Below are 15,840 nucleotides of genomic sequence, written 5' to 3'. Positions count from 1 at the left end.
GGCCACATGCAGCCCTTAGGCCTCCTGTTGCCAATCACTGATCTAGGTAAACACTTTATTTGATGTTTTCAAGTAACGAATGCAGTTTTCCTTTTGTCTTTGAAAGTATAAATGGCTACATGTAAGCTTTTTTTTCTAGCTGTTTTTGAATTGTGTAGTGTATTGAACAATTTGTCTGTTCTTTCCTGGCTCCCAAACTCCCACAAGTACAGCTATGATGGGTCTGCATATATAATCAGATTACATCATTGGGTCGTAGTGGCAACCACCATGCAAGCAATGTGGTTTTAATATTTTTCTTTGATTTACCTTTTGTTGTTTCTAAAATTGATTATGACATAGCTCTGTGCTCGCTAGCTGATTGTTACCGGTAATATTTCAAAAGCACATGAAACTCACCAGCAAACTGTTCTCTTTACTATAAAATAACACACTCTCTGGAATGTATTGAATTACCAGTATTCCTGTAGTGCTGTATGAGACCCATCATTTCATGGCTCCTCTGTCTAACAAACACCACTACAACTGCTAGTTTAAAGCTTTCCGTGCAGCTCAGCCTGGCTCTTTAAAAGCTGGGGTAGTAGCAGTGTTTTTCCATTGCTGGTAATGGGGAATTTTAATGGACATGTCTGGCAGTTGTAATGCCTGTGCATACCACCAGAATAAAGCTTCAGTAAATCCTTCTATATGCCAGAGAGCCTTGAAGTTTTTCAAGCTAGTGGGTCATATCTTTTGTAATGAGATCCCATTACGTCTTAAACCTCCGCTCATTTCCTGGCTTGAGTCTGATTTTGAGAAATGGTTAAACTGAGACCGCCTTGGCAGTACAGGCACATCCCTGAACTTTTGACATATTGTGTCATGACTTGATTAGCCCTGCATTCTGCAGTGTATTTTTTACTTCTTTTCTCAAGACATAGAACAATATATTTTGCTAATCAGTTTTTAGGAAGAATTGAGACCTGAAATAAATGGAGATCCCCTGTCCAACTCACACTCCAAGAGATTTTAAATCCAGATCATTTTTTTGGTTTTAATACATTCTGGAGGCAGTTAGTCTCTGGCTCACTCAAAATAGAAGGCTTACCTCAAGGGTATACGGTTTCATTTCCAGATATTGGATGACGACCAGCTAAGCTTTGTTCTTTTATCAATTTGCTGTATTCCCCTCTAATTAGATTTGACGCTTGTGTTGGATGCTAGCACAGCACACGCTGAAAGAGCGGCTTAGTTAGAAATCACCTAAGCAATTGCTTGTCATGCAGCTATACATTGCATTTTAACTAATGCAGTCCACAGCAGTGGTTGTGTAGTCTATTTTATATTAATCATATTTCTATGTTATAGTTTACTGTTACTATTAAGGTTTAGTATTCCATGACTGAGTTTATGTCATTAAGCAAAGAAAACTTCATGTCTCTATACATTTAGGAGTTGTAGGAGCTGCTGTGGATTGTGCAAATAAAATATATACTGCAAAATGTGAATGAAAATAGCGGGGTACTTGTTTGTTTTAGGAGAGGGTTCATGTTTTATTTGGCAAGAAGGATTAACAAATCGGGGAGCATTTATGAAAATTTGTGCATGAGCAAATAAATAGACCAAAAAAATGAAACGCAGTAACCAGTCTGATTCTGTCCATTTTCTAGAACAGCTCAGAAGTAAATGTAAACATCTGATTGCCAAGGGACACAACGTATTTTTGATTTTTGCAGCAATTTAAAACGTTCAGTGTGCAACGCATGGAAACTAATGTATGTGAACAAGTAGAAAGACAGGTTTGTTCTTTCTTTGTTACATTAGTTCATATTTATGTATTTTTCCAAAAGATTGCGAACACCCACAAATTGTAAAAAAAAACAAAAAACTTTGAATTTCGGTATTTGTTTGTATCTATTTTTATATTCAGTTTTTTGTAAACCAAAAAATAAAGGTTAAGTCTGGCACATTCCATGATGAACCATTTCTCTAATCCTAAACCTCATTTAACCTGATAACCGATACAGTCGGAGAAGTCTAATTCTTACTATCAGCATTAGCCAGGTTTAACAAATTAGAGAGGTTCAACCAGTGCTACGTAGAGTAGAATTCTGTCCAGTACATTTGCAAATCCCAAAACGACATGTTATTTGATGCTCTGAATTAGAGTGCGATGGGCATGTTGCATATAATTTACATAGTATATTGTGGTGTGTTTTTAGGAGAGAAGAAGGAGAAGAAATCGGCTGTAGTGGCTGATGATGCCAGACCTGTTGATGTCTCTCGCTTGGATCTACGTGTTGGCTGCATCATCTCGGCCAAGAAACATCCAGATGCAGACTCCCTGTATGTAGAAGAAGTAGACGTAGGAGAAGCCTTACCAAGGACTGTTGTCAGTGGTCTTGTGAAGCATATTCCAATTGAACAGGTATAGGATAGTGTGGCAGTTACATAGAATACGCATAATGGTTCAGAGTTTTGGGTCTCTCATACTATGTATAATTCCTTTTTTAAGACATAACAGTTCAGTTCAAATACAGAACAAAGTACAGGATGCAGTGTCATTCTATTTATGAATAAATGTTATTGCTTAATTGAAAATATGGTAATTTGTATTGGAAAATTCATTAACATATTTTCAGCTCATATATATATATATATATATGCTAAATTCTGGCAGCTACAAGATTTCAGCAGCAAAAACATAATTAAAATGTATCTTCTAATGTACTACAATCATAGACAAACATAACATAGGCTCTGATCTGATTAAAGCACCTTTACACTGAGCTAAAATTGCAGGTAGGTTACATGAGTGATTTTTATGTTTTTGAGGTGGGCGGGGGGGGGCTTTTGTTGTTGTCACTTTGTGTCGTCTACAAGCTAAAGCCTTATTGTCATGGACTAATGTTCCCTCTTGATTCACATGCCACAGAGAGGTCAGTGATTATTAATTTATTTTTTGGGAGATTTTGAGCTTTTTCCTACTCATTCACACTGTGCTGCTCAAGCTGTACTACCTGGGTGTGCAACAGAAGTAACATGTATGTTGCCTATCAGTGCATTCTTCCCCAGACATTCTCCTGTATCACTCAAAGTCTTTACCTGACAGTGCTTGTTTTCACTTAATTCAATCTCCTAGTGTACTGAAAAGTAACAGGATAAGTGAGGATAGGTTCATAACACTATTTTACCTTGTTTGATATTTAAGAGGAAATATGGGCAGGATTTTATGGCTTGGGCAAACATCAGATCACATGGGTATCCTGGATTGTCATTTTAATAATATGGCAGCCCTACCATTGTGCACTGATAGAACTTCCTGTTTGAATTGACCATACACTTAATTATTTTTTATTAGTTTAGAATTTGCTTATGACAAGAGCATCAAATGGCATTGTGAATGAACTCTCGTCTTGCAGAGTATTAATACATGGCAAATCAGGACTGGTCTGGTTGACATTTGCAGAATAAAAAGTCTAAAGATATATTATGATTGCAAATTACTGTTTAGTTACACATTAATTTCCTATTGAACGTCCCTGGTTTTCTCCTCTTCCTGGGATCTGTACCAGGTAACGTTTGCAGCGAGAATCCTTTACAATCTCTGCTACTGTATTCTACTTTAATCAAGTGCCGAGTACCAAGCAACTTAAATTTTGTTTTGATTGTAGACTGGAGAAAATGGGTTAGGAGTTGGCTTCAACATAGAATCTTTATTATTACATTACTAAAATAACTTGACTTAATTTACTGCAGCACATTCCATAATGTGAAATACATTTTTCTTGGCTATATCCAGCCTGGCTCTAAGTTCCATTATATTTTCTGCTTGGTCTCATGTGTGGTCCTCCAATAAAATCCATTCTTGGTATTACACGTATTTGCTTCTTATATTGAGCAAGAACCTTTAATACTTCCATGGATAATTAGAAGCTCAATGTAATTAGAAAATAAATGCATTTGAAATTGTCCTTTGAATATTTTGTTATATGTTTTTGTAGTAAATGATTAGAGTGAGTAGTTGATGGGGTTTAATTTACAGGAATGTTATTTGTAAATCCAGATATGATTCTGTTTAGTTAATCTTCTGCGACATTAGGGTTGTCCAGTGTGTCGTACAGACATTTTATTCCACCCCATGAAAATGTGTGAGAATAACTTTTATCAAATTAGCATTTATATTTTAAAGATAGCTTTGTTCTTTCAAAGCAAAAATGTCATGTATTTTATTTTTGCATGTGCTTCATTCCCGTTTTATGAACCATTAGATGAGGGAAAATAGGATCTAATTTGAAGGCTATGTTCTCTTTTTCATTTTTTTTCCCGTTGGGACTAGTCTTTTATGACTATGTCCTTAGTGCCAAGATTAATGCTAACCTTGGGAATGATTGCAAACTGCTGATCGATATTCCTTAGAGTGCAGCAGGGAGGATCTGTGTGCTGCCAAGTCATTCAACTAATTAAATAATTGTCTCTGATGCTTGCTTGAGCTTTAAAATAAATACATGCATAAATAATAAGGAGCACCTGGGAAATAAGAAAAAAATTGTACTTGATGTGAATCATGTGGTCCTAAGTACAGATATAAAACAACAATAGAAAAATAAAACATCTGGTCAATTACATTTTATAGTCGTACATCTTCATCATTGCTTAAAAAAAAAAAATACAAGTAAAGTATCTATGAAAGAAAATAATTTTCCAGCTACAGCGAAAATGGAGCATTTTATTGTTGGAATGTAAAGTCCAAATACTGAATAAAGTTGTAGGGATTAAATAAGTACATTTTCTCCCCATTTTTAAAATTAACTTAACCACGAGCTTCCTGGAGCTCAACTGCTCTGCTTGGAGATCTTCGGGGACAAAAGGGAAAGAAATGTCTTGGAGAACAAAATGGCCGCCCATGTCAGTCTCCAGCTGGATAGAATTACAATGACAGAATTGCCCTGGATGTTTTATTGCGTAAAGGAAAACCAGTCTCCACAAAAATTTTAGTGCCCACACAAAATCTAGAATCACAGGGGATATGTGTCTAGCTAACTGGAACTTTTATTTTTTGTGATGAGTGTGTAGACTGGCAAAATTCTAATTCTTAAATGATGCCTCATTCTTCACTTTTTTTTTACCTTTTTCATTTTCTCAACTGGTTTCTCTTCAGTTATAATTTTCAAACATTGTCTTAATGCCCTTTCCCCACAAAAAAAATAAAGTAGCTTGTCTGTCAGGTTGGAGTCCAGTGGCTACAACAAACACAGGGTGAAGCCACTGTTAAATATATCCATGTGAATAAACCCTAACAAGAAAACAAATGAAATAAGACAATATTATAAAGCATATGAATAACAGATCGGGCATTAGATTTAATTGTACAAATCCTTCAAGCAAATAAAACAATTCAGTGGCACCTAGCATCCCCTCCACATTCAATGAGAACATTGCAGGAACATTTACAGTAATCATTTTAGAACTCATGAGATTTACTTAGTGCAGAAGTGTGGCAGATAATTTTTCAAGAATATTTTTTTTGGACCATTTGACTGCAGGGAAAAAAGTTAAAACGCTTTTTTGTGGGTTTAGTGCTTTAAACCAAACTTCCTTTATTTATAATCAATAAGAAAAAATGAAATTCTGCGTGATCAGCAAAATATTTAAGTTCAAACGATTTCTACAATACATTATTCATTAGTAGCCCTGTAAAAGTAGCATGTAACCTGTTTTTCAGCTCAAGCTAGAAAGAGAAAAAAATTGGACTTGTCATTCCATCATAAACAGGTAAAGTGTAACAAGGGCAGACCGTTATTATTACGATCATTTATTTCTAAAGCACTGCCATATTAAGCAGTGCTGTACATTGTGGAGATCACAATACAAGCAAATTACATACAATAAGATGAAACAGAAGGTAAAGCTGGCCCGCCTCAAATGAGGTTACAATGTAAGGAACGTTTGATACGTTATAGATGAGCCAAAATAATTGCAACTCTCTTTTGCTTCTTAGGAACAAAAAGACATAATTTAAAACCAGCATTAAGAGTAGCAGATATTTTAGTTCTGTATTTTGGAAAGTATACATAAGCCAGCCACCATTTTCAGGTTCATCTGCTAATAAAGTGGTCTTATGTTCCTTCTCTTCTTCGCGCTGTTTGGAGAAATACCTATGGGAGGTCTGTAGTTGCCCTTACAGTGTGCCCTTGACATGATTTACCATGGGCAAGTTCTTTGTGAATTTTGCTCTCCGTTTGTATGTGTGTTTGAAACCCACTGTTGCTACTCTTAGGAAATGGAGTTGTGACAAATCTTTTAGCCAAGGAACCTTATGAAGGTATGGATGCTTTATGTGTACCTTATTGTGTTGAAACGAGAACAGAAAGGGAACAATATGTGGGGGTAGTAAAGTTAAAAGTGGGCACTCTTTCCAGCAAATACAGTACCAAGACCGTCAAAATCTTTCTGAAGTTTAGTAATGGTTAATGAGCTAAGTGTAAATAAAATGAGATATAGAAGCCACTGATATTCCCAGTGGAAAGCAAAATTAAGGTCAGTCAATTCAGTAAAGATTTGTGGCATAATGTTGCTTCATTTTAATATCAGCTGATCACAAGTTCTCTTCATGTGTATGCATTTCATTGTTGAACATTATGTCATACTGAGTTGTCACACAAGTGGGTACATGATAAAGGACAGAATAATTACTAGGTCTGACCACCTTCTTGTTTTCAGCCTTCATCTCCTGTTCATCAGTGTGCTTAATAGCCAATCAGATCATCAGAATATGCGTAGCATAGCCAATCAAATCATCAGAATGGTATCAACAGCAATAGATGGGTCTGCTTATTTTGTGTCAGGTAGTGCCTTGTCCACTCATGTAATTATGTTTGCGAGGAGAGGGCTACATATAACAGTCAGTCTCATGATGTGTGGAGAGAGATGGAGGCAATAGGAAGTTAGTGGAAGAGGAAAGAAACCTCCTGTCAAAGTAATGTAAGTAGATTGCGGTGTCAAAGGTACCTACCTCTGTATGAAACGAAGTTCATGCATCCAACTTTTTTATGTTACCACTTATTTAAACTTCTTTTAAACTGACCATTGTTTTTTAATGTATGGGATGAATAGATACAAGCTGTGAATTAGTTTTCCCTTCCGAAAATAACTTCAAGGCAAACATTCCTGCTGTGAGCCATTGTAAAGTTTGGATTGAATTACATGTAGAGGAAGGGCTCATTTTCAGTCAGATGTTTTAGAAGTTTTGCGTAGGCCCTATAAAAAATTAATGTCTATCTTTTTTCTGGCAGGAAAAACATGAAAGTAAAGTGAATAGCTGGATCAATGTACCCAAACCTGTTTTTTGTGTATTTTGGCCTTTTTTTGTTTTGTCTGAACAAGTTCTAAAAAACGTAGCATTGTTTGTGTTGCTTGGATTAGGACACATACAGGATTTTGGGATTTCAATTTGTTGACACTTTTTTTATGCATGTAAAATGGATTATGTGCTTGGCCCCTTCTTGAGTATGGTAAAACTTTATCCAACATATGAGCCCTTAGCAAATACCATTCATAAACCACAGCAGTGAAAAATAATAAAAACCCTTGTGCTTCTATATCATTTATAGATGCCTCACATGATAAATTATTATGTGATTCATATGTGTATTGTATTTATTTACTTCCAACTGTATCCCTATGTGAACTGTGTATTCATTAAGGAATCTGAAAGCTGGGTGGTGTACTTGCATGTAGTAGATAAGTAAACGGACCACCTTCTTCACTGCAATATATATTATAGTAGACTTCTGTGTTTATTTGCTATTATAGTTGTCAAATGTCCCTGACCCATATTATAAGAAAAATGTTATTTCTTCATTTGCTTGTGTTGACTAGATGCGCTATGTGGTTGCCCAAAGACATATAAATGCCTATGTTCAGGCAAAACCCAATTGTACTTTAAAGCAATTCTCACAGTCTGTTATTAGGCTCTATAAACTTATATTTAATGAAGAAGAATATTTTAAATCATTTTTTTATCTCTACGGTGATCTCAATGTATGTATGGTCAAGGTGAAATGTACTATTTGAGAGTTAATAGAAATAGCTTCTGTTTGTTGTAAAACAACTGTACTCAATATATATGTATTGTCCTGTAATGCGATCTATTGTTTTGTTATATGCTCACTGGATGGTGCTGCAGACCATTTATGGCGCCCTATAAAAAGAAAATATATGTGAAACTGACACAGATACATATGCAAGGACAAAGTATAAGCAGCTGTGTCTTGACAAGAAAAACATTGGGAAGCTCTGCTCTCAAATAAGGATATTGTACTTTAACGTTGTACTTAGAAGGCTTCCATTGGGCTGTATGTGTTGTGAGCCTGTGTGATCTGTATTTATAGATGCAGAATCGGATGGCGGTACTGCTCTGTAACTTGAAACCTGCCAAAATGAGAGGGGTGCTATCCCAAGCTATGGTTATGTGTGCAAGCTCTCCAGAGAAGGTGGAAATATTGGATCCTCCCAGCGGAGCAGTTCCTGGAGATAGAATTACCTTCCAGGGCATTCCAGGTAATGTTTCGTTCCTCATGGGCTTTTTCAAATTTTTGAAAGTCACTAGAGATGAGAGATATTTTCAAAATTGTTCCTGAAAATGTTTGCCATATTGGGCTGTGAAATTTCTCAAGTTCGGTTTAATTTCGGATGTCATTTTTGTGTAGCCCGAAATTCTTCTGATCATTTTTGTTCTTCTAAGCAAAACAAAACACATTGCATAAAAAACTAGAAATAAAACCCTGCATAAATACTAAGCAGTATTATGACCACAACAAGCCTTGGGGCTCCCTGCTATAGTGAAGACATGCCTGGTCAGCACAGGACTGGTATTCCTAGCAGGATGAGGGGCTGCAAAAAAACATTTTCCTCCCGTATTCTATGTTTCTAGAGGTTTTAGTTCTGGTGTTTAGCATACTAATCATACTAGGCCATTTCCATCCTACTGCTCCACATTACACCCATGAGAAGACTGGCGTGGAGCTGGGGGTTTGCAGGGGAGGGACAAATAGCCGCTTAGTATGCTGTTAGTGTATTGGGGAATCAAATATATTTATTTGTGGCTCGTCTACCCCCCCCCCCCCCCTCCCTCCACAAACCTCATACAAAAAGTTATATCAGCAGGAATTGGTACAGTTTGCTGCAAGTTCAGATGAGATGCCTTCCCATATGTTCACAACAGCTGCATTTTTCTTCATCTCAACTGTGTTTAAAATAATTGGCACAGCTATTGTGTTTCCAGGATATCTCTCGCAGCAATAAATAAAGGAGCTGTCTGCTTTTTATATTGCTGCAATGTGTGGATGGAGGGTTTGCCACTTAGAAAACATATCTAGCATCCTTTGTAATCTGGGACACAGAATAGCACGATTAACGAGGTGCAGAAGAAGACCTTGTTAACTAATAATCCAGATACCAATGACCTGGAAAATATACAAGTCTGTGTACACTGGAATATAAGGCTAGCCATCCTACTCATTGCCTCACTTGGCATTAGGGGCAGCAGGCAATTGTATATTTTGCACAAACAAAAAACAATTATTGTGTTAACTGGCGCACATCTTAGCATCCCAGTTGCCTGTGAGTATAAGTGACTTCATTCACCAATGCTCACTGCTCCTGCTGCCAGTAATTGTGCTATTCATTCACTGACTTCAGGAGGAAGCACACAGTGATTGCTGTGTAAGTTATGTGATCACTTTGCACCTCCTCCTACAGTCCGTGAATAAGGATAGCACTGACAGCAGAAGTAGGAAGTGTAGTAGAGATGCCAGAGAGAAAGTCTGGGTCTCATTGGCTTAACCTGGTAGCACATTAATTGTTAGTCAATGGGGGCAGTGTGTGTATTGCCAATGGCAGCAATGCTGGTAAAATTAATGAGAGCACTGTTTTTATAATTAATGTAAGGGCACTGCTGGTATGGTTCAAATTCGTCATTTTGTATTTGTATACCATTATGAATATTTAAGTGTTTTACAGCAACTAAAGGAACAGTATAGTCAAACGTTAGTTTGTATAGCTGTTCCCGCTGAATAAAACATTCCCTGTGTTTCTGTGTAATGCCAAGCATATGTTAAACAATTGTTATGCTTCTTTGGGCACTATGGGCATTGTTCCATTGACATATTTGAATGATCTTTAAAGATGCAGAGCGAGTCATTTTGTGGGCTGAGCAAATATTCATGATAAAACCAATCACATCACTACATTCAAATTACATCAGGCACTTCATGGTTAGGTGTTCATGGTTGTCTATTAAACAAAATCTTATAAATTCAGCCCATACACTGGTTGTTTGGTGAAAAGTGCAGTTTAAACTATAACTATTGCATACACACTTGAAAAGCAGCCATTTTCATCAAACTTTAACTTGATCTTAGCTCAGCAAAATAAATTGCAGTTTCCAGATATGAGAATAAGCACCACCTATTTATATTTAGGACTTATTCAAATGAGCATTTGCTCACTTTGCATAACATATGGAGTACATATGGCGTGAATAAAGCGGTTAGGGAATACTATCGGTACAGGTATTTTTTATCTTGTCCATTGATCCATATGCCACCTAGCATGTAATTGACAAGGGATGTCTTGTTGTTTATAAGAACAGGGATACAAATTCAGGTGTATAATTTAAAAAACAGCAAGACGATGTTGGTTTCATAAATAATAATTTATGTGTAATGCTTTCGAGTTCTTTTCAGTTTCATTTGTTTTTATAAATGAATCATTGCTTTGGTTGAATAACTGAATGAAGGGAGTTTCTTTGGTTCTCTGTAAGAGGTCCTTGTCATGCTGTTTTGCTCTCCATTCTTCTAGGGGAACCGGACAAAGAGCTAAATCCTAAGAAGAAGACATGGGAGCAGATCCAGCCAGACCTCCTTACCAATGAGCACTGTGTGGCCACTTATAAGGGTGTGCCATTTGAAGTGAATGGAAAAGGGATATGTAAAGCCCAAACTATGTCTCGAAGCAGCATTAAATAAATGATGTCTTTCTCATTTGGTTTCATGTGAAGAGTGCATTATAATGCTGTTCTAGTGAGCTTTCAGAGAGCAATTACAATAAAGGCTGACAACTTGTTATTCACCTGATGATTTCTGTGTTCTTTCTTTTGGCCTAGTATCTCCTGGTGTTAAGTTAGCTATTTTTCTTAATAAAGTAAATACAACTGGTTTGATTTAACAATAGCATGGGCTGTAACTGATTATAAATATCTGCTTAACTAGGCATATGTCACTTTTGTACTTCCACGCCTTAATTCCAATTCTCATCCCACAATTCTCAAATCTCTGGTTACTAGAAGTGTTAGGTACAGTTTATTGTAATAAGTCATTTCCAGGTTGACAAAATGTAATGGATAGCCGAGCAACTCCCAGTCATCTTCCTAGCTGAACTTTGAATTAGTTGTAATTGTAACAATTCATCCATGAAGAACAGTTCTACAAAGATTCTAGTTAGGTCCACTGGCAGAAGCCAGATGAATGTCATTCTCCATGAAAGTACTGCATTGGGACTCACAGACTGAGGAGAGGCCTGACCACTGTTTTATTTTGCTTCTAAATAATGCTACTTGACATCCAACTTACTTTTATTAATAACTTGACAATACAACTTAATAACCCAGCCCCTCCCAGTTGTGTTGCTACCTTTTATGGGGTTAATGTTATAGGTGGATCCGAAGAGTAACTCTGAGCCAGACACTGCCTGGTTCTACCACTGCCAGACTGTCATATGAATTAAGCTGAGATTTGCCTTAAAAGGGAACGTTTTGTTGTCCTTGAATATGGAACTTAATAATTGCTTGCTACGTTTGTAATAATCTTACAGCTTGATTTGCAGTCCTTTTTCTAAAGCACATTTATAATGACCCTGTCATAGCACTTTTCATTTTCCTTCCAAATTAGAAAATATTTGATTATAAATTTATTTTGTGCCTGCTGCTCCCTATATCTCCTATCTGTCTCATAGAGGTATATTTACTAAACTGCGGGTTTGAAAAAGTGGAGATGTTGCCTATAGCAACCAATCAGATTCTAGCTGTCATTTTGTAGAATGTACTAAATAAATAATGACTAGAATCTGGTTGCTATAGACAGCATCTCCACTTTTTCAAACCCACAGTTTAGTAAATACACCCCATAGTCTTTTTACACATCACTGTTGGGATGCTGCAAATCTTGAGCATGTCAAACTAGTTGAAGCACCCATGTAGCATCCAAATACCCCTCTCTCTGTGTTATCAATGGCTCTGGATCTGCTTGGGAGGGAGGTACTTATGGAATCCAAAACCCGCGAGATCTGACAACGCAACAATGACGTTTTGCCTCGATTCAGATCCGAAGAAGTGGGAAAGTACAGAGTCGGCTCAGCTCAGTACCCGTATTGGTGATGTTCGGGGGGTTTGGTTTTCAGAAAAGCGAGCCTGAGCATCTCTAGTATAAATCTCTACATTTATTCATAAAATCAATGTATTTTCTAATAAATGATGCTTCAGTTTCCTAAATCATCTAATGCTCTGTAAGTAAAAAAAAACAGAATAGAGTAATAAAATTCACCAAATTCAGACTGACTAGCAAATTATCTTTATATATAAATAGAAAGTAAATGCATCAAGTGTATACACACAGTTTTAAAAAATTTAATTGCAATAAAATCTTACAGTAAACTCAGTCATCGAATATGTCACCTGTTTAATATGCAATTTCTTTCCATGTTGTGATATGAGTCCATGCTGCTTCTGGTAACTGCTCAGCAAGTCTCAGAAGGTAAATGCTACTTAATCTGTAAAGTCTGGTAACTGTTCTGCCTTACGAAGTGAAAAATTTGACTGGATAATGTCTCTCTTTCCTCACGCAGTGTTTTATCTGTAGGGTCTCTAAAAATATACCGACCATGCACCTTTTCCAGAAGAGCCGACAGGCTTTTAGGAGCCAAGCTAAGAAATTCCACTTCTGTCAATCTTGCTTTTTGTAACACATCTCCGTGAGTAAATATGACGGTGGTGAAAAACTTCCAGTCGGTGCCAAGAAGATCCTGCAGATAAAATATCTCTTTTAGTTTATACGTTTGCTTAACACCTGTTCTGTTCACATGTCTATGTATTCGCACAGAGTTAAACCTGCAGTCACATCGAAGGATATTTGCTTATTGCCTAAAGGGACCGATTCAATTAGCCACAAGGTTCGTAATAGCCTCGCGGCCTGTATTTTGTGCACAAAACCAGCAATTGTGGTAAGGAAAAGTTCTCCTTTTTGCATGCACCTCTATGAGTGAAAATCATTACCGAAACGTGGGTCGGAAACATAGCGCTTGATGCTACTATGGCACCTCGCAGCTAATTTTATCGTCCCCATGCATTTCACTTGTCTGTTATATACTTGTCTGAATAAAGTTAGAAAACATTATGATTCAGAATTGTATATAAAAGCAGACTAAGTGGTGTGGTCGCACATAGAAGTAGGACCATCATCTGTGAATAGCGGGACAATGCCATGATCATGTACAGATAGGGTGCACTCTCATATGTTTAGGTCATGACTAAAGAAAGAGAGAAGAGGAAAGAACAAAAGAGGCACTCCAGTCCTCCCAAGCGTGAATAATTACAAAATTAAAACTAAAGTTTATTAAGGTCTATTAAGATAATGATTTGGCAAAGAAAAGGGGCGAAATATTGGTTAAAAATGTTGTGTATGTAGTGTATTAAAAACATAAACAGAGAATTCAACAGTGGCGTCTATTATATGAGCAGTACTCCATCTATAGTATATAATGATATAAACCGGATTTCACCAGTAATTGTTCCTTAAATGGATATCCTATAACAATATATAACATTGAGTTTGTTATATGCTCATTATTATTACCGACAAGGTCCCAGAATCGATATTTACAAATAGGATTACATGCTATACTTCTAGTTAGAGTTTTCCAATATATCAATATTGTGAAGTCCATATCAACAGGAGTTCCTATGCCCTAAATGAGTAAAAAGATAAATTGTACTCCTATTTTAAGTACACCTCATATATAAATTGCCATATCAGGCCTATCAATTGTCTTGATATATAGGTAATAATGGCCAGGTTGTGCTGAATGCTAAACATGTGGCTACGGTCAGTTAAATATTAAGCCTAAATTGGACACATATATCCCAATTGTATATTACCCAGCATAAAACACCAGAAGTATAGAATATTAGACATATTCAAATTGTAACATCAGTTCTCTTATTACTCAATAGCGATATTGCATCTAATAAGGTGCTACGCTGGTGTAATTAATCCTACTGCCAGAGCTCAAATGATACATAGTATCGCATGTACTCTGAACTGACTGTTGTGGTCCGTAGTGCTGGCCACTATGCTGGTACATTCCTTATCCCCCCTGTATGTGGACCTCCGGTTGTCAGTTTGAGGTCCAAGGGTAAATAAAGGACTTGGATAGTCACTAGGAATGTACCAGCGTAGTGGCCAGCACTACAGACCACAAACGCAACCTGACCCAATGTTTGATAAAGATCACTGCTCTCTATGGAGAATGCGCTGTTTTTTTTAAACATATAAAGAACCTCAAATGTAGTGTCTAGTATTTTAATTTCATCCTGCATTTGAAAAACTGTCTGTGTAGTTGCCTATGTCTAAAGCTTTTTATTCTATTGTCAATAAGTAACAAACTTGCATATACAAAAAACAGTTCCAAACATCTTAACATATATTAACTCTTTGTTGCGGGGATTTGGTATCTATAAATATTGCTGCATCCTGCCAAATAATGGCCGTTCAGCTCAGATCGACATTTCAATAGGCTCTGCATAGAGCCCCTTGTATCTGTAGATCTAAGGGGAAATAAGTATGCTTTATTAACTGACTTTTACAAGTTCCATGAATTTGCATTTAATAAGCAACCCAAGTGTTCTCTATAGCGAAGACATTTGGCAGCACTAACATGCTTTACTTCAAAATACTCTACACATGTAAAAATCATATTTTATTGAAGGGTACATATTCCGACGCGTGCAAGTACTCATATCAAATCATACATAAAAGTTGACAACGCAGGAAATGATCACGTGTTCATATGGACCCCTCTGTTCTATTTTTACCATGTGATTAAATGATTGTATCCAGAAAGACGAAGCACGACTCGTGTTTCATGCTCTTCAAGAATGTTTTCATTTTTAAACAAATTGTGGAAATTCTGAAACCCAATACAGCGTAATTCTGGCACAAAATGTCACAGCTTTTGGAGCATGAACATATGTTAAAGCAGAAAGCGCACTTAAAAAAAGTTATGTTTTTCTTAAAAAAAATTAAATTAAATAATTTTATTATTCTGAGCATAATTTATTCTTTTTCCTTTACTAAAAAAAAACCAAAAACCCTTATTTAGACTTCATGCTAAGGGCTTCTGCCTTTCTTAAAGTAAGACTAGAATGGAACTTATGAAGTTCATGGTTAGCAAATTCAAATTGATTTTTTTTTTACTATGGGATGCACCCATGCAGTATGCAGGAGTGGGGAGGGGGGTGGGTGCAGTATTGAACTGATCACTGGTTCTGAAACTCTTATCTCTGAGCAACTGCCACTCCAAGCCATTAAAACTAGTTGTTGCTTGAATAGGTATGGGCCACAACCTTTCTCTGAACATTTCCTAGGCTATTGGGAACCTTGGCCGACATTCTGCTTTCTCCTTGATTTTCCTCAGGACACAAGAAATGAGAGGAAACTGAGAGAAGATATACAGCAGATGGAACCTTCTTGGAACTGCTAAAGCATCCATTCTTTCTGCTGTTGGAACTTTGTGCCGAGAAAGAAA

At 36.7% G+C, this 15,840-nt stretch overlaps 2 protein-coding genes across 6 annotated transcripts in view; one reads left to right on the top strand and one right to left on the bottom strand.

Annotated features, from left to right (window-relative positions):
• Positions 1 to 11,112, top strand: part of AIMP1 (aminoacyl tRNA synthetase complex interacting multifunctional protein 1) — a 47,488-nt gene extending 36,376 nt beyond the window's left edge. For all 5 annotated transcript variants that reach the window (XM_075200783.1, XM_075200775.1, XM_075200790.1 and 2 more), the window contains 3 exons: positions 2,202 to 2,407; positions 8,373 to 8,541; positions 10,843 to 11,112. In XM_075200783.1, the coding sequence (XP_075056884.1) occupies positions 2,202 to 2,407; positions 8,373 to 8,541; positions 10,843 to 11,009 (542 nt within the window). In that variant the 3' untranslated portion in view covers positions 11,010 to 11,112. The remainder of the gene's footprint in view (positions 1 to 2,201; positions 2,408 to 8,372; positions 8,542 to 10,842) is intronic.
• Positions 11,113 to 12,592: 1,480 nt separating this feature from the next.
• GIMD1 (GIMAP family P-loop NTPase domain containing 1) overlaps positions 12,593 to 15,840 on the bottom strand; it is a 42,503-nt gene continuing 39,255 nt past the window's right edge. Inside the window, exon 3 of the mRNA XM_075189531.1 lies at positions 12,593 to 13,059. Coding sequence (XP_075045632.1) covers positions 12,799 to 13,059 — 261 coding nt within the window. The 3' untranslated portion in view covers positions 12,593 to 12,798. The remainder of the gene's footprint in view (positions 13,060 to 15,840) is intronic.

Source organism: Mixophyes fleayi, chromosome 1 (genome assembly GCF_038048845.1).
Source record: "Mixophyes fleayi isolate aMixFle1 chromosome 1, aMixFle1.hap1, whole genome shotgun sequence".
In the NCBI taxonomy this organism is placed as follows: domain Eukaryota; kingdom Metazoa; phylum Chordata; class Amphibia; order Anura; family Limnodynastidae; genus Mixophyes; species Mixophyes fleayi.
The sequence above is the reverse complement of the archived record's forward strand: the minus strand, read 5'-3'. Positions and strand labels throughout refer to the sequence as shown.